At 29.0% G+C, this 20366-nt stretch overlaps 4 protein-coding genes across 4 annotated transcripts; 2 read left to right on the top strand and 2 right to left on the bottom strand.

The window, feature by feature from the left end:
* Positions 1-170: 170 nt before the first annotated feature.
* On the top strand, positions 171-987 carry LOC134838114 (V-type proton ATPase subunit e-like). Its single transcript, XM_063853575.1, has 3 exons — positions 171-355; positions 429-476; positions 635-987. Exons 1-3 carry the CDS (start codon positions 258-260, stop codon positions 744-746), a joined length of 258 nt encoding a protein of 85 aa, XP_063709645.1. The 5' UTR covers positions 171-257; the 3' UTR covers positions 747-987.
* Positions 988-3932: 2945 nt separating this feature from the next.
* On the bottom strand, positions 3933-4616 carry LOC134837810 (cytochrome P450 4d2-like). Its single transcript, XM_063853200.1, has 3 exons — positions 4394-4616; positions 4149-4331; positions 3933-4090 (listed from the first exon to the last, which is right to left on the bottom strand). The coding sequence occupies exons 1-3, from the start codon at positions 4614-4616 to the stop codon at positions 3933-3935; spliced, it is 564 nt and encodes a 187-aa protein (XP_063709270.1).
* Positions 4617-12862: 8246 nt separating this feature from the next.
* On the top strand, positions 12863-16475 carry LOC134837809 (zinc finger protein 69-like). Its single transcript, XM_063853199.1, has 5 exons — positions 12863-13706; positions 14194-14869; positions 14933-15086; positions 15754-16127; positions 16183-16475. The coding sequence occupies exons 1-5, from the start codon at positions 12863-12865 to the stop codon at positions 16457-16459; spliced, it is 2325 nt and encodes a 774-aa protein (XP_063709269.1). The 3' UTR covers positions 16460-16475.
* On the bottom strand, positions 16468-18341 carry LOC134831643 (uncharacterized). Its single transcript, XM_063845436.1, has 3 exons — positions 18227-18341; positions 17532-18171; positions 16468-16848 (listed from the first exon to the last, which is right to left on the bottom strand). The coding sequence occupies exons 1-3, from the start codon at positions 18278-18280 to the stop codon at positions 16487-16489; spliced, it is 1056 nt and encodes a 351-aa protein (XP_063701506.1). The 5' UTR covers positions 18281-18341; the 3' UTR covers positions 16468-16486.
* Positions 18342-20366: the final 2025 nt, after the last annotated feature.

Raw genomic sequence — 20366 nt, 5'->3', positions numbered from 1 at the left:
TTCATGAATTTCCCCAAAACTTCTTCCAAAAAATGTAAAAATCGAACTTCTCTTTCGATGTTTCAGGGGTAAAAAGTGTCTCGGAGAACAAAAAATGCGAAAATTTTAACTTCAAACTCCCGAGCGGTTTATGTGTCGCTTGAGTCAGTTTTGAGCGAGGATAGTGACTCACAGCCCGTAGTCAGGTGACATTTTTTCCTCGTATTTTGGATCGATATTGAGAATTTCTCGCAAAAAATAGTAAAAAATCAACAAGAATGGGCGCTTCAATCCTTCCAATCATCATTTTTTCTGCCATTTTTGGCGTCATCGGGATCGTGCTGCCAATTATGGTGCCCAAAGGCCCAAATAGAGGGTGAGATAAGAGTTTTAAAATGTTTTCCTTGAAAATGTTTTTGATAAATTTTATTTTTTTGTGATTTTTTCAGGATTGCTCAGTGCGTGCTGATACTTACGGGAGCGACTTGTTGGTTGTTGTAAGTGTTTCAAGCAGCTAAAGCCAAAATTTTTAAATTTTTCCTTGAATTTTAATTCTCGTGATAATTAATTGTCTTCCTACTTTTAATTGACTGATGATTTTTTGACGTCACGAGAATCAAAAAGGGATTTTTCTAATTTTTATTTGCTTTTTTAGCTGGCTTTGTTGCTACATGGCACAAATGAACCCGTTGATCGGCCCCAAACTTCACAGTAACACTATTCTTATCATGGCTCGAGAATGGGGAAATCCTCTTAACGAAGGCTAAATTAACCAACTCGCATATAAATATATAAAAAAAAAACAAACTGTTCAAAATTTTAGTTAAAGTATTAATCATCAGTTGATTCCAGAGAAATTTTATGGAAAAAAACGCATTTTGTTGTAAATATTTTCTTGAACCCAAAATAAATGTATTAAAAAAAGTACATGAACTGTGTAAAAAAAAAATGTCAAAAATATCAGACAGAAAATGTTGAAATTTATCAAATAAATATATGTTAAACTTATTTTGAGTATTTGCTTCCTTTTTAGAATTCAATTTTTGTTTGTTTGACCTCAAGGTTCGCTTCATGCTTATTTTTTAAATTATAATTTTTTTATCATATTCAATACGAATTAAATAAAAAAGGAGAATCGCACTGAAGTTTAAAGCAGTAAAAAATGATGATTAGTTAGATAAGCGATTTTGCACATAAAAGAAGTTTCTTCAGTTTCAATTTAAATAGTTTAGATAAACCAGTGTGTTTGATTTCAGATGGTAGTAGTTGAGTATTTTCAGCCCTTGATGAAGAAAACAATTTCGAAAATAGTTAGTGCGTAATCGAGACGTCCTGAAGTGTGATTTTCTCCGAGGTTTATATCCGTGGTTTATGTATTTTTTTTTTATTTTATTTTATTTATGGCAAGCAGAGCCAGCAAAAAGGAACACAAACAGGCAGTGCCCAATTATATGTGTTCACAAAATGTATTGCGTTGTAAATATAAGAAATTCTTAAATTAATTGCGGGCACTCAAGTTGATCCATATTCCGTTGTAAGGTTTTAACACAACATCCCATGAGAGCTCCGGTTCAAAACCTTCTTTCAAAGCAATTTTATATGAATTTAACATTTTAACGACAAATGTTTTCAACTGATATTCTGCAATTTTGTTACCTATAAAAAGGAAAGAAAACAATTATAAAATCCAAAATTATTTACTTGAAGATTTTACCTCGGCATCCGCGTACTCCTGGAGCAAAAGCGAAAAAATTGAAAATGTTATTATTCTCTGCGCTCTTGATAACATCATGTCTCTCTGGCAAGAATTTCTCGGGATCTTCATAGTTTTCGGGATTATGATGTGCATTGTAGAGGCTTAGAACGAAAGATGTATTTGCAGGATAAGTGTATCCATCTAAATTTTTAAGGATCTTTTAAATATTATTCAAGAATATTGTATATTTTTATATACTTAGCACCAAAGGATCCGAATTAGTACGAAATACAGCAAAGCCAGGGGTATACATCCTCAGAGCTTCTTTTATGACTAAACTCGTGTATTTTAGTGTGTTCAATGTTTGAATGGTAAGAGGCTCATTTAAGTTAATGTTTTCCTTAATTTCCTGATAAACTTTTTCCTGAACTTCTGGATATTTGGCTAAGCAGTAAGTGAGGAACGATAGCGAAGAAGACGTTGTGTCGAATCCCTGTGAATAAAAAATACATAAAAAAATGTACTACTCGTGGTTCAGAATTTTCAACTTAAAGTTAATCTCATAAAATTCAAACATATTCAGGGAAGTTTTTTAAACCAACTGTATAAAAATAAAAATAAAATAAAAAAAATAAAATTACTTACACCAAAAATTACAGAAAGAAGGTCGTTTTGAATCTGTGCATCATTCAATGTCAGGGTGCCTTGACTTAAACTGCAGAAATTATCTACGATGGATTTTTGATGCTCTAAAGGTAAAAATCCTGTTTTCTTCGTTCTATCTATTGCCTCTTGGATGTAGGCTCGCAACTCTTTTGTCATCCGTTGGCTTTCTTTACATTTGCGTGTGAAGGAAAACAGAAAATCATTTCTATATATCGGATGAAGCGTACGCCATATAGTAATTTTTGTGTTTCTTGAAAAACAAAAAAAAAATAGAAAATTAAAGGAATTTTATGAAATGGTGAAACATACTCATTAATATAATGTTGAAAACTTGTAGGATTTTCATGCGAATTATTCCGATTTCCAAGTGTAAGTTCAATGATGACATCCATTGCAAATGATTCAAATTTTGGAAAAATATCAAAATCAAATCCTGCATTTTTTTTCATGGACTCAATTAAATTTTCACTGTGATGCTCGAATACGGGAAGTGCATTTTGAACAAATTTCATATTGAAAAACTGATAGTATTGCTTCTGTTTTAATTTCCATTCTTCACCATTGTACGTAAAAAGACTTTCACCAAGCCATTTTTTGTAAAAGTGATACTCAATGGGGCGATCTAGCATCTTTGGATTCGTTAAAATAGCTTTGATGTCTTTCTGTTCCGACATATATACATATAAACGGTTTTCGAGGAAAAAATGAAATTTTCCCCCGCACTTTTTAAATTTATTGTTCACTTTGTTGAAAATATCTCTACCGTCTTTAGAGTATAAGCTGAGAGCACTTCCAATAATCGGGAATGTTGGAAAACTCGGCATACCTTTTAGAGATTTTTTTATGATCCAAATTTTGATGCAAGAAATTGCAAAATATACGAAGAAAAAAGTCGCGAGAAGGTATTGAAACATTTTTGCGGTTAAATCTCATTCACGTCGGACAATATACTGAAATTGGTTCTTATTGCATCTTGATATTTTATACTGTTGAAAAAAAGTTGATTAACCTAATTAATTATTCTTTAAGTATGTGATAAAATTTAACATACCCATATGTTTTAAGTACTTTTTGAAGGTTAAAAAACTTTTGATTGCAATTTAAGCTTAAATACGATTTCTGCTTGAAATTGAGCCAAAATTCTATAATTTTCTTTGACTAAAAAGCTTAAGTTAAAGAATAATTGAATTAGTATTCTATTATTTTGACATTCTTAGGATAATGATCAATTTATTTTATAAAAAATTGCACAGTAAATTTCTAGCTTTAACTTAATTTAACTTTTACTATCTATGTATGAGAATTGCCCTTTAATTTACGATTCATTACGATTTTATGAACGATTCATGAATGACATAGAGGATGCATCGTATCCTGGTTACTCTGCTGCTTTGAAAGAGTGTTTTCCACAGCTAAATAATTGATTTTGCAATAAGAGTTCATTCAGTTTCATTTTAAATAATTAGCTATGAGCCCTTAATGAGCAAAATTATTTCGAGAATACTTAGTTGCTGTGTGATCTTCTTCAAGTTTCATATCCGTGGTTTAGGTATTGCGTTAATAGTAAATAAAAATATGGGAAATTTTTAAATTAATTGCGGGCACTCAAGTTGATCCATATTCCATTGTAAGGTTTCAGAATAACATCCCATGAAAGCTCCGGCTCAAAACCTTCTTTCAAACCAATTTTATATGAATTTAACATTTTAACGACAAATGTTTTCAATTGATAATCTGCAATTTTGTTACCTATAAAAAGAAAGAAAAACAATTATAAAATCCAAAATTATTTACTTGAAGATTTTACCTCGGCATCCGCGTACTCCTGGCGCAAAAGCAACAAAATTGAAAATGTTATTATTCTCTGAGCTCTTGATAACATCATGTCTCTCTGGCAAGAATTTTTCGGGATCTTCATAGTTTTCAGGATTATGATGTGCATTGTAGAGGCCTAATGCGAAGGTTGTATTTGCAGGATAAGTGTATCCATCTAAATTTTTAACGATTTTTTTTTAACCCTCAAGTATTTTTTTACAAGTTTTTCATACATACTTAGTTCGAAAGGATCCGAATTAGTACGAGCTACTGATGGGGCAGGTGTATACATCCTTAGAGCTTCTTTTATGACCAAATTCGTGTATTTTAGTGTGTTCAATGTTGGAATGGAAAGTGGCTCATCTGGATTAATATTTTCCTTGATTTCCTGATAAACTTTCTCCTGAACTTCTGGATATTTGGCTAAGCAGAAAGTGAGGAAAGCTAGCGAAGAAGACATTGTGTCGAATCCCTGTGAATTAAAAATACATCAAAAAAACTACTACTGCTACGTAGTTCAGAATTTAAAACGGGACATCGGTATTTTTTTTTTGAGCTTTAACTTCAAATTAAACTTCAAACATATTCACGGAAGTTTTTTAAACCAACTGTAAAAAATAAAAAAAAAAATAAAATTACTTACACCAAAAATTACAGCAAGAATGTCGTTTTGTATTTGTACATCACTCAGGGTGCCTTGACTTAAGCTGCAGAAATTATCAACCATTGTTTTTTGATGCTCAATAGGTAAAATTCCCTTTTTTCTCGTTCTTTCTATTGCCTCTTGGATGTAGGCTCGCAACTCTTTTGTCATCCGTTGGCTTTCTTTACATTTGCGTGTAAAAGAATACAGAAAATCATTTCTATAGATCGGATGTACCACGCGCCATATGGTAATTTTCGCATTTCTTGAAAAAAAAATAGAAAATTAAAGGAATTTTATGAAATGGTGAAACATACTCATTAATATAATGTTGAAAATTTGTAGGATTTTCGTGCGAATTATTTCGATTTCCAAGTGTAAGTTCGTTGATGACATCCATCGCAAACGATTCCAATTTTGGAAAAATATCAAAATCGACCCCTGAATTTTTTTTCATGGACTCAATTAAATTTTCACTGTGATGCTCGAATACGGGAAGTGCATTTTGGATTAATTTCATATTGAAAAACTGATAGTATTGCTTCTGTTTTAGTTTCCATGCTTCACTATTGTACGTAAAAAGACTTTCACCAAGCCATGTTTTAAAAAAGTGATACTCAATGGGGCGATCTAACATCTTTGGACTCGTTAAAATAGCTTTGATGTCTTTCTGTTCCGACATATACACATATAAACGGTTTTCGAGGAAAAAATGAAATTTTCCCCCGCACTTTTTAAATTTATTATTCACTTTGTTGAAAATATCTCTACCGTCTTTAGAGTATAAGCTGAGAGCACTTCCAATGATCGGAAATGTTTGAAAACACGGCATACCTTTTAGGGGCTTTTTCAAGGTCCAAATTTGAATGCAAGAAATTATTGAATAAACGAAGAAAAAAGTCGCGAGAAGGTATTGAAACATTTTTGCGGTTATTTCTTGTTCACGTCGTTCAATAAACTGAAAGTGGTCCTTATTGTACGATGATCTTTTATACTGTTGAAAAAAAGTTAATTAACCTAATTATTGTATAAGTATGTGATAAAAGATAAAAATTAACAAAACATACAAAAGTACTTAATAACATATGTTAATTGTTAATTGAAGGTTAAAAATCTTTTGAATACAATTTAAGCTTAAATTGAGTCAAAGATTCTATAATTTTTTTTGACTAAAAAGCTTAAGTTAAAGAATAATTGAATAAGTATTCTATTATTTTGACATTCTTAGGATAATGATCAATTTATTTTATAAACAATTGCACAGTGAATTTTTGTCTTTGACTTAACTTAACTTTTACTATCTTTTTATGAGAATTGTCCTTTAGTTTGAAGCTTACTTTGAGAGCGTATAGGTTTTCATAGTAAAAATATCAGATTCATGAATGACATAGAGGATACATCGTATCCTGGTTATTCTGCTGCTCTGAAAGAGTGTTTTCTACAGTTAAATAATTGATTTTGCAATAAGAGTTCCTTCAGTTTCATTTTAAATAATTAGAAAAACAAGTGTTTGTTGAAGGCTATGAGCCCTTAATGAACAAAATTATTTCGAGAATAGTTGGTGCGTGATCTTCTCCAAGTTTCATATCCGTGGTAAATGTACTGCGTTAACAATGAAAAAAATATGAAAATTTCTTAATTTAATTGCGGGCACTCAAGTTGATCCATATTCCATTGTAAGGTTTCAGAATAATATCCCATGAAAGCTCCGGCTCAAAACCTTCTTTCAAACCAATTTTATATGAATTTAACATTTTAACGACAAATGTTTTCAACTGATATTCTGCAATTTTGTTACCTATAAAAAAACAATTAAAGAGTTCTAAAATAACTAAAATAATAAAATTCTAGATTTTACCTCGACATCCGCGAGCTCCTGGCGCAAAAGCAACAAAATTGTGAATGTTATTTTCTGAGTTCTCGCTAACATCATGTCTCTCTGGTAAGAATTTCTCAGGATCTTGATAGTTTTCAGGATTATGATGTGCATTGTAGAGGCTTAGAACGAAAGATGTGTTTGCAGGATAAGTGTATCCATCTGAATTTTAAAGGATTTTTTAAATATTAATCAAGAATTTTTTTAAAAGTTTCTTATTTATACTTAGTTCAAGAGGTTCTGAATTAGAACGAAGTACTGAAGGGGCAGGTGTATACATCCTTAGAGCTTCTTTTATGACCAAATTCGTGTATTTTAGTGTGTTCAATGTTGGAATGGTAAGTGGCTCATTTGGATTAATATTTTCCTTGATTTCCTGATAAACTTTCTCCTGAACTTCTGGATATTTGGCTAAGCAGAAAGTGAGGAAAGATACCGAAGAAGACATTGTGCCAAATCCCTGTAAATTAAAAACACATGAAAAGTAGAAAATTTGAGCATTTTTAAAATCCTTAGAGTCTCAAATAAAAGCCTAAAGTTTTCATGACAGCTTTTCAACTTTTTGTAATTTTTTCGAAAAATAATCTTGAAAGAATAAAAATTAAAGGAAAGAAAACTTTTATTTTGAACCCTAAAAATGCCCAAATTTCCCACTATGTGATTAGATTCAATTTTTTTTTAGTTTAAACCAAATATAAAGACTTACACCATATATAGTAGAAAGAAGGTTATCTTGTATTTTTACATCACTCATTGGAAGTGTGCTTTGACTTATACTGCAGTCAATATCGATCAGGGTTTTTCGATGATCCATAAGTCCTTTTTTCCTCGTTCTTTCAATTGCCTCTTGGATGTAGGCTCGGAATTCTTTCATCATCCGTTGGCCTTCTTTATATTTGCGTGTGAATGAAAACAAAAAATCATATCTGAAGACCGGATGAAACATACGCCATACAGTAGTTTTCGAATTTCTTGAAAAAAATATATATTTTAAAAATATGCTTGAAAAAGAAAAAAGAATCTATTAAAAGTATAAATTAATTAAAAGAAATAAAATCCTTTATAAGAAGTTTAGAATAAGATAAAACATACTCATGAAGATAATGTTGAAAATTTGTAGGATTTTTGTTCGAAATATTTCGAATTCCAAGTGTAAGTTCGATGATGACATCTATTGCGAACGAATCAACTTTGTGATAAATATCAAAATCGATTCCTGTATTATTTTTCATAGACTCAACTAAATTTTCACTGTGATGCTCAAATACGGGAAGTGCATTTCGAACAAATTTAATATTGAAAAACGGATAGTATTGCTTAGATTTTAGTTTCCATGCATCACCATTGGCCGTGAAAACACTTTCGCCAAGCCATTTTTTGAAAAAGTAATATTCAATAGTGCGATCTGTCATGCTTGGGTTTGTCAAAATAGCTTTGATGTCTTTCTGTTCCGACATATATACGTATAAACGGTTTTCGAGGAAAAAATAAAATTTTCCTCCGCACTTTTTAAATTTATTATTTATTTTGTTGAAAACACCTCTACCGTCTTTAGAGTAAAAGCTAAGAGCACTTCCAATAATCGGGAATGTTGGGAAACACGGCATGCCTTTAAGGGGCTTTTTCAAGGTCCAAAATTGGAAGCAAGGAAGTATGAAATAAACGAAGATAAGAGTCGCGAGAAGATATTGAAACATTTTTGCGGTTATTTCTTATTCACGTCGTACAATATACTGAAATTGGTCCTTTTTGTACGATGATCTTTATACTGTTGTTTAGGTTGAGTTCATCAACCTAATTATTCTTTTAGTATGTGATAAAAATTAGCATACCCATGTATTAGTAAGAACCTTTTAGAGGTTAAAAAACTTTTGATTTCAATAAACAAATAAATATACTCTGTAACTTTCCATCGTCTTTAGCAGTGATTGGAACGATAATATTGTCAATAAAATATATTGCAATATATTGCCATACATAAGTTATTGTTTAAATAAAATATGGACAATAAAATTGTTCAATATATATATGGGCAATATATTGTAATATTATTGAAATCAATATTTTGCTCTGAATATTTTTTAATTCTCACAAAATAAAAAATTTTGAAAAAAAAAAATATTTTGGTCACGTGACTTGAAAAAAATTTTCTTCTACATTTCAATTGAAAAGTCCTATCAAAGCGAATTTCCTTTGTTTTTTGTATTATTTTATTGACAACAGTAATTTTTCAATTAAAAATTCCAGAAAATGTCAAAAATATTTAAATTTTTAATTTAATTTTTATTTAAAATGGATCTTATATGTATACTGTTGAAAAAAAGTTCATTAACCTAATTATTCTTTTAGTATGTGATAAAAATTAGCACACCCAGCATATAATATTCTTTGATTAAAAAGCTTAAGCTTAGGAATAATTCAATTAGTATTCTGTTATTATGACATTCTTGGGATTATGATCAATTTATTCTATAAAAAATTGCTCTGACGTAAGTTAACTCTTAACTTGACTTTTACTCTCTTAGTATAAGAATTGCACTTTAGTTTGAAGATGATTTCAGGAGCGTATAGGTTTACACAGTTCAGCCAAACGATTCATGATGATGATTGACTGACAGGGAAGAATGTCCTGATTAGTCTGCTGCCCAAAAAGAGAGTATTCTACAATTGAGATGAGTAATTTTGCAATAAAAGTTCCTTCAGTTTCATTTTAAATAATTAGATGACTTTTGATGGTAGTTCGTTGAAAGTTATGAGCCCTTCATGAAGAAAATAATTTCGAGAATAGTTGGTGTATGATCAAGGCTTCCTAAAGTGTAATCTTCTCCAAGTTTCATATCTATGGTTAATGTATTGCGTTAACAATGAAAAAAATATGAGAATTTCTTAAATTAATTGCGGGCGCTCAGGTTGATCCATATTCCGTTGTAAGGTTTTAACACAATATCCCATGAGAGCTCCGGCTCAAAACCTTCTTTCAAAGCAATTTTATATGAATTTAACATTTTAACGACAAATGTTTTCAATTGATATTCTGCAATTTTGTTACCTAAAAAAAGGAAAGAAAACAATTGAAGAGTTCTGAAATATTTTGAATATTTTACCTCGACATCCGCGTACTCCTGGAGCAAAAGCAACAAAATTGAAAATGTTATTATTCTCTGAGCTCTTGATAACATCATGTCTCTCTGGCAAGAATTCTTCAGGAGCTTCATAGTTTTCGGGATTATGGTGTGCATTGTAGAGGCTTAGAATGAACGTGGTATCGGCAGGATAGTTGTATCCATCTAAATTTTTAACAAAATTTTAAATATTTTAAAAAAATTTTTAAACTTTTATATACTTAGCGCTAAAGGATCCGAATTAGTACGAAGAACTGCAAGGCCGGGTGTATACATCCTTAGAGCTTCTTTTATGACCAAATTCGTGTATTTTAGTGTGTTCAATGTTTGAACGGTAAGAGGCTCATCTGGATTAACATTTTCCTTGATTTCCTGATAAACTTTTTCCTGAACTTCTGGATATTTGGCTAAGCAGTAAGTGAGGAACGATAGCGAAGAAGACATTGTGTCAAACCCCTGAAATAAAAAAAGACATACTCATTTAAATAAATTTGTATGCAAGAAACTGTCTGTTGAATTAAAAAAAACGATTCATACTGCTTGCTAATTTTTAATTAATTTTTTCTCGTTTACTTTGCAAAAATATTAAAAAAAAAAACTAAGTGCACAAAATAAGCCCTTGAATGACCGTGACAATGAACTCTCAATAAATCTTTTGCAAATATATAGTTTTAATTTAATAATTTTTTTTAACATTTCGATGAATAAATAAAGCAAGTTGAGTAGCAAGGAAGCAAAAAAAGTTAACAAATTTTTTGTGTGCTTCTTTGTTGTAGAATGAGAGTAGCTAAAACAATAACCTTTTTTTTTACAAAAATGCGTTTTCATGTGGATTCTCATCAGTCATCAAAATAAAGGTAGTAAAATTTTTTGCTCTTGTGATTCAGATTTTAAAATGTAACTAATTGAAACTTGAACTCAGTTTTTTTTAATTTCTCACAATTCTCGATTAATTTCAAAAGTAAAAAAAAGTCAAATGAAAATACTTACAGCAAAAATTATAAAAAGAAGGTCGTTTTGCATCTCTACATCACTCATTGGAAGGGTACTTTGACTTAGGTTGCAGATGTTATCGATTATGGTTTTTCGATGCTCTAAAGGTAAAAATTCATTCTTCTTCGTTCTTTCAATTGCCTCCTGGATGTATGCTCGCATTTCTTTTGTCATCCGTTGGCTTTCTTTACATTTGCGTGTGAAAGAATACAGAAAATCATTTCTGTAGATCGGATGTACCACTCGCCATATGGTAATTTTTGTATTTCTTGAAATAAAAATTATCAATTTTAATTAAAAATTAATAATTTTCTAAATTTTTTTTTCTTTAAAAATTAAAGAAAAAAATATTGCAAGAAAAAAAAGTGAAATTTAAAACAAAGCATACTCATGAAGATAATGTTGAAAATTAGTCGGATTTTCATGCGAATTATTCCGATTTCCAAGTGTAAGTTCGTTGATGACATCCATTGCAAACGATTCCAATTTCGGAAAAATATCAAAATCAACTCCTGCATTATTTTTCATGGACTGAATTAAATTTTCACTGTGATGCTCAAAAACGGGAAGTGCATTTTGGACAAATTTTATATTGAAAAACGGATAATATTGTTTTTGCTTTAGTTTCCATGCTTCACCATCGGCCGTAAAAATACTGTCTCCAAGCCAAGTTTTGAAAAAGTGATACTCAATGGGTCGATCTATCATCTTTGGGTTCGTCAAAATTGCTTTAATGTCTTTTTGGTCCGACATAACTACAAACAAACGATTTCCGAGAAACAACATAAATTTTCCTCCGGACTGCTTAAACTCATTATTCACTTTGTTGAAAATTTCTCTACCATCTTTAGAGTATAGTCTGAGAGCACTTCCAATGATCGGGAATGTCGTGACACACGGCATGCCTTTAAGGGCTTTTAAGAACCAAATTTGGATGCAAGAAATTGCAAAATATACGAAGAATAAAATCGCGAGAAGATATTGATACATTTTTGCGGTTATTTCTTGTTCACGTTGGACAATAAACTGAAATTGGTCCTTATTCTACCATGAACTTTTATACTCTTGATTGATTGAAATTCATCTTTTTAAAGAATTTGATGAAAGATAATTAAAACATGTACGTCATTTGACGTCATTGAAAAAGTTTGAACCCTTAAACTTAAGAGGTTACTCAAAAGAGTATTTTATCTGTAACAACTTGCAAAAAAAAAATACTATAAAACATCAAAATTGAGCATCTATACTTTTCGTTATACCTACTTTGTAATTTTTATAAAATTTAAATTAATTTTCAAAAAAAAAAGTTCATTGTTTGAAATTTACCGAAAATTTGGAAATTTCAAAAAGAACTAAAATTCGTAGAAAATTTGAAGTTTTGGACTGATTTTCAAAAAAATAATAAATAAATAAAAAAAAAATTAAAATGGAAAAAATTTTCAAATTTCAAAAAAGTCGTTGGGAAAATAATAAATTTTTTTTTTGTTGAAAAAATTTGTCTAAAGATTTTTTAAAAAATCTAAAATTACATTAAATACTCTTTATAAAATTAAAATTCTTATTAAATATTGAAGTTCTTTAAAAATATTAAAAAGATAGAAAAATTAACGATATAATTTATTTATTTTGAGGCTCAAAATGATTTGAAATATTTAATAAATAAATAAAAATATAATAAATTAGTGATTCTTTGTCAAAAATTTATAAAATTAATTTATAAAAGAAATATATTTATTTTAGTTCGAAAATTTCAGGAATATTTTACATATTTTTGAAAATTTGAGAATCCTTTTTTTTGTAATCCTACTCTTGCTTTAAAAATCTATTAAAATTATTTTAAAAAATATTATTTACTAAATTATTTATTTATTTTTTTTTTTTTTGTAAAAATTTAAAATGTTTTGACTGATGTTAATTTTATTTATTTCAATAAGTTTTGTGAAATTAAATTTATTTCTTTATTTTTAATAATTTTTTTAAAAATGTGTCGTCATCTATGAACAACCCCAAAATTGACAGTCTTGACATTTCGTCGTTTTGTTATTTTTCTTCTATTTTGAAAAATATTCGTCATGTCCCTTTTCCAAAATCTCGCGGATTTTCCGGAGCTATTGCCCGTAAGTCGCAATTTTTATACCGAAACATCACGAACAGCAGAAGAATCAACCTTACCTCAGAGAGTTTTTTGTTGTCCCGTTTGCCGATCTCGCTTTTTGCATCTGACTTCCTTCATCGTTTGCTGTGCAAATCATTTGCCTTTCCCGATTGACTTGAATGGACCAACTGATGAATTGGAGAGGGATTTCACACTTTTAGACGTAAAACCTGAGACTTCAGAAGGATACGAAGCACTTTACACGCAGCAACGTTCAACAAAAATTTGCAGGGAGAGCTCGGAAGAAACTGAATTTCTTGTTAAAAAACTAAAAATAATCGTAGAAAAATTATATTTGCCTGGAATTCTGAAAAATGATTGGATTTACGTGCCAAAACGGATGAAAAAAGACATTTCTTGGATTTCTGAAGACCAAATCAAAACAGAATCGATCTCGAGTAACAACAACAATGATTTTGATGATAAATTTTCAGAAATTGACTGTCCGAAAGTCGAAACTACAGACACTAAAGAGGCAAATTCGTACTTTATTAAACAAGAAGAAATTCCGAATATTCCCCAATTTCAAGGATCAAAATACATTTTTGGAGTTTACAGCGAACGAAGGTACAAAAAGATCAAGGAATCGAAGAAAAATGGAAAAATTTCACGGAGAAAAGTGAAAAAAGAAGAATTAACTGAGGAAGAAGACGAGTCACAAAATTTCTTGCGCCCAAAGAAAAATTATTATAAAGATGAGGCCAAAACTTGTAAAATTTGCGGCAAAACGAGGACAAAGTCAAATATTCGGAGGCATGTTGGTAAGTTTTATTTATACTTATTCTTTTAAAATTAAAAAAAAACTTTTTAAAAAATTTTAAAATTAAAAAAAATGTCAAAAATTATTCCAAAATAAATTTAAAAATAAAATAATTTTTAGTTATTTACGAAGAAAATTATTAAAAAGTTTGTCAAAATAAATTTAAAAAATAAGAAATAAAATAAAAAATTAAATAATAAAAAAAAATTAATAAAAAAATCAAAAAAATTTTTTATTTAAAAATTATTTCAAAAAATTAAAAATTATTTTGAAAGCAAAAAAAAAATATTTTAATTAAAAAAAATTAAAATTAAGAATTATTTAATTTAATTTTAAAATTATAAAAAAAACCATAATCTTAAAATGTATTAAAAATATTTGAAAAAAAAAATAAAATTTTTAAAAATTAGGAAAATTTATTAAAACTTAATTTTTCAAATATTTTAAAATTATTTTAAAAATTAATAATTTATTTTTTATATTTTTAGCTGGTCACTGTGCTGAAGAAGACGATCTTGACTGCAAAATTTGCTTCGCTACACAAACAGCTCCCAACAAACTTCGTGAGCATTATTCGCGCGTGCATCAAGTCAAATTCCGCGAATATCTCTACAACATGCAGAAGGAAAAAATGCAAAATGGCTCAATTTCTACAGATTCTGTCACCTGCACCGTTTGCTATACCAACATGAAATCCGAATCCGACTTAAAATATCATTACGAGATGCTTCACAGCTACAAAGAAGGCGGCGGCAAAAGCAAAGGAACTTTAGAATGCAACATTTGTGGAAAAACTTTCGCCGCAGTACAAAACCGAAATTTGCATATAAGACGCATTCACAAGCAAATTCCCGATGGTTCGGTATTTTGTCATTATTGCGGAAAGGATTTTGTGACGAAAGGTTTCCTTTTGAGCCATTTCCGGAATTTACATTTCGACGAAAAGGGAGAATTTAAAAGTTCCGGAGGTCAAACTACGAAAAAAAGGTACAAACATCCTCCGAAACAGGCAAATACCGAGGAAATTGCGAAACATTACATGCATTATAAAGTGCACTCGATTTGTGAAATTTGTGGCTTAATTAAGGAGTCGAGATTTGCTCTCATGAGGCATCGGTATGAGAAGCACGGAGTCGTTGATTCGGGTTATTCTAAAATTATTGAGTAAGTTTTTCGCAATTTTTAGATTTTTTCAAAAAGAATTTATCAAAAAAATTTATTTTTTAGTCGTGATCGCGAAGAAAATGATTGCTCGGTTTGTGGAAAACATTTTACGTCGCTGAGGAAATGGAAAGATCACGAAAAATATCATCAAAAGGAACAAGCTAACTTGTTTTGTCAAGTTTGTGGAGCAAAGTGCAAGACAATAACATATCTGAAGGTAAATATTTATGAAAAAAAAATATATTTAAATTAATTTAAAAATAATCACGTCGATTTTTTTTAAATCAGGCAAAAAAAAATAAAAAATCTTTTCAAATTCCTCCAATTTACTTAATTTTTTTTAAATTTATATTTAGCATCCATTTATGAAAAAAAATAAAATAAACGTTAAAATATGTTCAAAATTCAACAATTTAATTTTTAGAATTTTTTAATAACAGTTTAAAATTAAAAAAATTTTTAAAATTAAATTAAACTTTAAAAATTTTTAATTTTGTTTAAAAATATTTTTTTTAATTTTTAAAATTTAATAAAAGATTTTAATTTTTAGAATTTAAAATTAAATTAAACTTAAAATTTTTTAATTTTTTCAAAAAATATTTTTTTTTAATTTTTAAAATTTTATAAAAGTTTTTAATTTTTAGAATTTAAAATTAAATTAAACTTAAAATTTTTTAATTTTGTCAAAAAATATATTTTTTTAATTTTTATAGAAACAATATGTAAACATTTTTGAAAATTAAAAAAAAATTAGTTGAATTACCAAAAATATCAGCAAATCAGGGGTTTAATTATATAAATTTTTGAGATTTTACCATAATTTAAGATTTTCTTGTAAAACTTTAAAACTTTGCTTTAAAATTAATTAAAAAATTTCATTTCAGTCTCACATGTTACGCCATGGAGAAAAACAATTTGTCTGTGATTTCGAAGGATGCGGAAAATCGTTCGCCGTAAAGCACGACGTGAAAATTCACAAGCGACGCGCTCATTGTGACGATCTCGACTACATTTGCAAAATCTGCGGAGCTCCCTTCCGAACGTGGAATTACCGAAGATATCACGAAGAAACTGTGCATGGTCTCGTCAAAGTCAAGCAACAACCTCAAAAGAAACGAAATTTGCCTACTGGAGAGACAATTAATGTTCAAATCGAACCAAGTATCAATACTGCGCCCACAAATGAGACAAATTTCGGTTCACTCGACACAACGATGGCAAATAATTCTTTTAATGAAATCGCTTCGAACGTTTTATCGTAAGTTTTTTGAAAAAAATTATTTAAAATTGTTCTAAATTTAATTTTTTTTTAGTGAAACAGGAAAACACGACTGCCAATATTGCGGCAAACAATTCGACGACTACAAAAGATGGCAAAGTCACGAATATTACCACAAAAAAGTCAATTCGGATCTTTCGTGTCCCACGTGTGGCATCAAATGCAAAACTGTCTACTACCTAAAAACGCATTCGGAAAAGTGTCAAGCTGAAAAATCGCAACTTACTCAAAATTTTCAAGAAATCCCAATTGTCGTTGTGCCGCCGCAAGCAGTTTTGTGTTCTTATGGAGCAAATATTCAAATAAAATAAAAGAAAATTCACTTAAACATGATTTTTTTACAGATCGTTCATCTCGAGAGATGCTAAATGTTGCTTCGTTAGAATACATTTTGTCATGATGCAGTTGCAGGGCATCGGATGTTCCTCTTTTTCGGGATCTAAGATCTCCAAATGGAGATTGTAGCGTCTTGTTGACTCCAAACTGCGGGAAATTTTCAGTTGAACTGCGATTGGGACTCCGGGTTCTTCGATGGTTTGCGTTGCTTCGTCCGGAAATTCGATAATTGTTTGTTTCCAATGCGTTGGAGGGTCTTTGGGACCCGTGGGAAGAGCAATGGGCTCGTCAGATGAGGTTTCATTGGGAAATATTACGTCCCACCAAATGCAGAAGCCTCGAAGTTCGCCGGGTTTTTGAGCAACTACGAGAAAAAAATTAATAAAATTATTTATTTGATTTATTTTAATTTTTTTTTTTAATTTTTTGTCAACTAAATAAAAAAAAAGTTGAAATTTTTATCGTTTTTGGGTTTTAAAATTAAATTAAATAATTTTTAATAAAAAAAATTAAATAAATTGATAAAAAATTCTTAAAATTAATTTTAAATAAATTCAATTTAATTTTTAATAATTTTAATTAATTCAAAAAATAGTTAAAAAATGCATAAAAAATATAAAAAAATATTTTAAAAAATAAATTTATGAAATAATTAAAATGAAACATGAAACATGAAAATAAAAAAAATATTTTTTTAAATAATTATTTTTTCAGAAAATTAATTTATTAATTTTAAATTAACAATTTTTTTATTAATTTTAATTTTAAAAAATAAAATTAATTTAAAAAAAAATTATTTTTTTTAAATTTCAAAATTAAAATATAATTTTTATTAAAATAATTTTTTGAATTTTCATGCAATAAAATTTTTCAAATTTTTTAAAAATTTTTTCAAAAATTTTTTTATGAATTTTTTAATTATTTTATGAATTAATTAAAATTATTAAAAATTAAATTGAAATTATTTAAAATTATTTTTAAAAATTTTTGATCAATTTATCAAAGGCAAAAAATTTGGAATAAATAAAAAACAAAAAAAAAACTCACCGAAAACCTCTTTAATGTCAAATTCCTTCAAATCTTCCACTGAAGTCTCCTTCAAATCGATCCAAGCAACAACACTTCCTTCGTGCAACAAATTTTCCTCCTTCAAAACCTCAACTTGGGGCTTCTGACTCTTTTGCGTTCGCAATTCTTTCGCAAAAGTTCTTAAATCGAGTCCTTCAAAAGGTCCATCGAACCTATTCGGGAGCATTATTGGAGCGCAATATAACGACGCTGACGTTGGAAACATCAATCCATCACTTTTTAAGAATTTATCGCGAGCAAAAATCACCGAATCCAACATTGATTCGTGCAAAAGATAAAATCCCATCCATTCACTGACGATGATATCAACTCCATCGACGTCGCTTGGCAGCTCGAAACTCTCAACTTGCCCATGAAACACCGAAATTACTGATTCCAACTTGTTGTCGGCGATTATTTTTTCCGATAATCGCGCCGTGTTGGAAGCTTCGACAGCGAAAACCTTTTTAGCGCCGGCTTTTGCGCAAAACATTGAAAGAATTCCGGTGCCTGAACCGACATCCATTACTATTTTGTCCTTGAATAAGGAGGAACAAGCTTCGATTGCTTTTCGGTACGTTTGAGTTCGAGCATCGTCCAACAACATTAACTCGTGAATCTGAAAATTTGAGGTTTTTATGAAGTTTTTGATACGGATTTGATAGGAAAGTTACCTCCAAGTCTTCGTAACTCGTGAAATAGTCTTGATTTATTGTATCAACGTCCATTTTTAGTGAATTATTTTCTGGATTTATTCAATTTGTTTACTTCGTGCACATGTGTTTATTTTGGTTAGGCTGTTGCGAATTTTATCTTAGTTTTTCGTTTTTTCCCCAAATGTAAAAAAAAATTTTCATTTAATTTCAATTTTTGGCAGTTTTGAGTTATAAAATGATTAAAAATGATAAATTAGAGCCCTCTGACAAATTTTTATCCATTTGGAGCAAGATTTGACAAAAAATGGCTTTGACACAGTTTTTGACACAGTTTTTTTGCTCTTGATTTAGTTTTTAAAACAAAACTATGTCAAAGAAAAAAATTTTTTTCAGTTTCAATTTTTTGGCAGTTTTGAGTTATAAAATGATTAAAAATAATAAATTAGAGCCCTCTGACAAATTTTTATCCATTTGGAGCAAGATTTGACAAAAAATGGCTTTGACACAGTTTTTGACACAGTTTTTTTGCTCTTGATTTAGTTTTTAAAACAAAACTATGTCAAAGAAAAAAATTTTTTTCAGTTTCAATTTTTTGGCAGTTTTGAGTTATAAAATGATTAAAAATGATAAATTAGAGCCCTCTGACAAATTTCAATCCATTTGGAGCAAGATTTGACAAAAAATAGCTTTGACACAGTTTTTGACACAGTTTTTTTGCTCTTGATTTAGTTTTTAAAACAAAACTATGTCAAAGAAAAAAATTTTTTTCAGTTTCAATTTTTTGGCAGTTTTGAGTTATAAAATGATTAAAAATGATAAATTAGAGCCCTCTGACAAATTTTATCCATTTGGAGCAAGATTTGACAAAAATGGCTTTGACACAGTTTTTGACACAGTTTTTTTGCTCTTGATTTAGTTTTTAAAACAAAACTATGTCAAAGAAAAAAATTTTTTTCAGTTTCAATTTTTTGGCAGTTTTGAGTTATAAAATGATTAAAAATGATAAATTAGAGCCCTCTGACAAATTTCAATCCATTTGGAGCAAGATTTGACAAAAATGGCTTTGACACAGTTTTTGACACAGTTTTTTTGCTCTTGATTTAGTTTTTAAAACAAAACTATGTCAAAGAAAAAATTTTTTTTTTCAGTTTCAATTTTTTGGCAGTTTTGAGTTATAAAATGATTAAAAATGATAAATTAGAGCCCTCTGACAAATTTCAATCCATTTGGAGCAAGATTTGACAAAATAGCTTTGACACAGTTTTTGACACAGTTTTTTTGCTCTTGATTTAGTTTTTAAAACAAAACTATGTCAAAGAAAAAAATTTTTTTCAGTTTCAATTTTTTGGCAGTTTTGAGTTATAAAATGATTAAAAATGATAAATTAGAGCCCTCTGACAAATTTCTATCCATTTGGAGCAAGATTTGACAAAAATGGCTTTGACACAGTTTTTGACACAGTTTTTTTGCTCTTGATTTAGTTTTTAAAACAAAACTATGTCAAAGAAAAAAATTTTTTTCAGTTTCAATTTTTTGGCAGTTTTGAGTTATAAAATGATTAAAAATGATAAATTAGAGCCCTCTGACAAATTTCAATCCATTTGGAGAAAGATTTGACAAAAATTTATTTGACACAGTTTTTGACACAGTTTTTTTGCTCTTGATTTAGTTTTTAAAACAAAACTATGTCAAAGAAAAAATTTTTTTTCAGTTTCAATTTTTTGGCAGTTTTGAGTTATAAAATGATTAAAAATGATAAATTAGAGCCCTCTGACAAATTTCAATCCATTTGGAGCAAGATTTGACAAAATAGCTTGACACAGTTTTTGACACAGTTTTTTTGCTCTTGATTTAGTTTTTAAAACAAAACTATGTCAAAGAAAAAAATTTTTTTCAGTTTCAATTTTTTGGCAGTTTTGAGTTATAAAATGATTAAAAATGATAAATTAGAGCCCTCTGACAAATTTCTATCCATTTGGAGCAAGATTTGACAAAAATGGCTTTGACACAGTTTTTGACACAGTTTTTTTGCTCTTGATTTAGTTTTTAAAACAAAACTATGTCAAAGAAAAAAATTTTTTTCAGTTTCAATTTTTTGGCAGTTTTGAGTTATAAAATGATTAAAAATGATAAATTAGAGCCCTCTGACAAATTTTTA

The sequence above is a fragment of the Culicoides brevitarsis genome, chromosome 1, assembly GCF_036172545.1.
Source record: "Culicoides brevitarsis isolate CSIRO-B50_1 chromosome 1, AGI_CSIRO_Cbre_v1, whole genome shotgun sequence".
Classification (NCBI taxonomy): domain Eukaryota; kingdom Metazoa; phylum Arthropoda; class Insecta; order Diptera; family Ceratopogonidae; genus Culicoides; species Culicoides brevitarsis.
This window is presented reverse-complemented; position numbering and strand designations above follow the sequence as displayed.

Coding starts and splice junctions, on each gene's coding strand:
- LOC134831643 (XM_063845436.1), bottom strand. CDS start 18,280: ATGGACGTTGATACAATAAATCAAGACTATTTCACGAGTTACGAAGAC. Junction 18,172..18,226: donor CGAGTTACGAAGACTTGGAG/GTAACTTTCCTA, acceptor TCAAATTTTCAG/ATTCACGAGTTAATGTTGTT. Junction 16,849..17,531: donor TGACATTAAAGAGGTTTTCG/GTGAGTTTTTTT, acceptor TTTTTCTCGTAG/TTGCTCAAAAACCCGGCGAA.
- LOC134838114 (XM_063853575.1), top strand. CDS start 258: ATGGGCGCTTCAATCCTTCCAATCATCATTTTTTCTGCCATTTTTGGC. Junction 356..428: donor CCCAAAGGCCCAAATAGAGG/GTGAGATAAGAG, acceptor TGATTTTTTCAG/GATTGCTCAGTGCGTGCTGA. Junction 477..634: donor GGAGCGACTTGTTGGTTGTT/GTAAGTGTTTCA, acceptor TTGCTTTTTTAG/CTGGCTTTGTTGCTACATGG.
- LOC134837810 (XM_063853200.1), bottom strand. CDS start 4,616: ATGTCTTCTTCGCTAGCTTTCCTCACTTTCTGCTTAGCCAAATATCCA. Junction 4,332..4,393: donor TTCGGATCCTTTCGAACTAA/GTATGTATGAAA, acceptor TTAAAAATTTAG/ATGGATACACTTATCCTGCA. Junction 4,091..4,148: donor AGGAGTACGCGGATGCCGAG/GTAAAATCTTCA, acceptor TTCTTTTTATAG/GTAACAAAATTGCAGATTAT.
- LOC134837809 (XM_063853199.1), top strand. CDS start 12,863: ATGTCCCTTTTCCAAAATCTCGCGGATTTTCCGGAGCTATTGCCCGTA. Junction 15,087..15,753: donor AGACAATAACATATCTGAAG/GTAAATATTTAT, acceptor ATTTCATTTCAG/TCTCACATGTTACGCCATGG. Junction 16,128..16,182: donor ATCGCTTCGAACGTTTTATC/GTAAGTTTTTTG, acceptor ATTTTTTTTTAG/TGAAACAGGAAAACACGACT.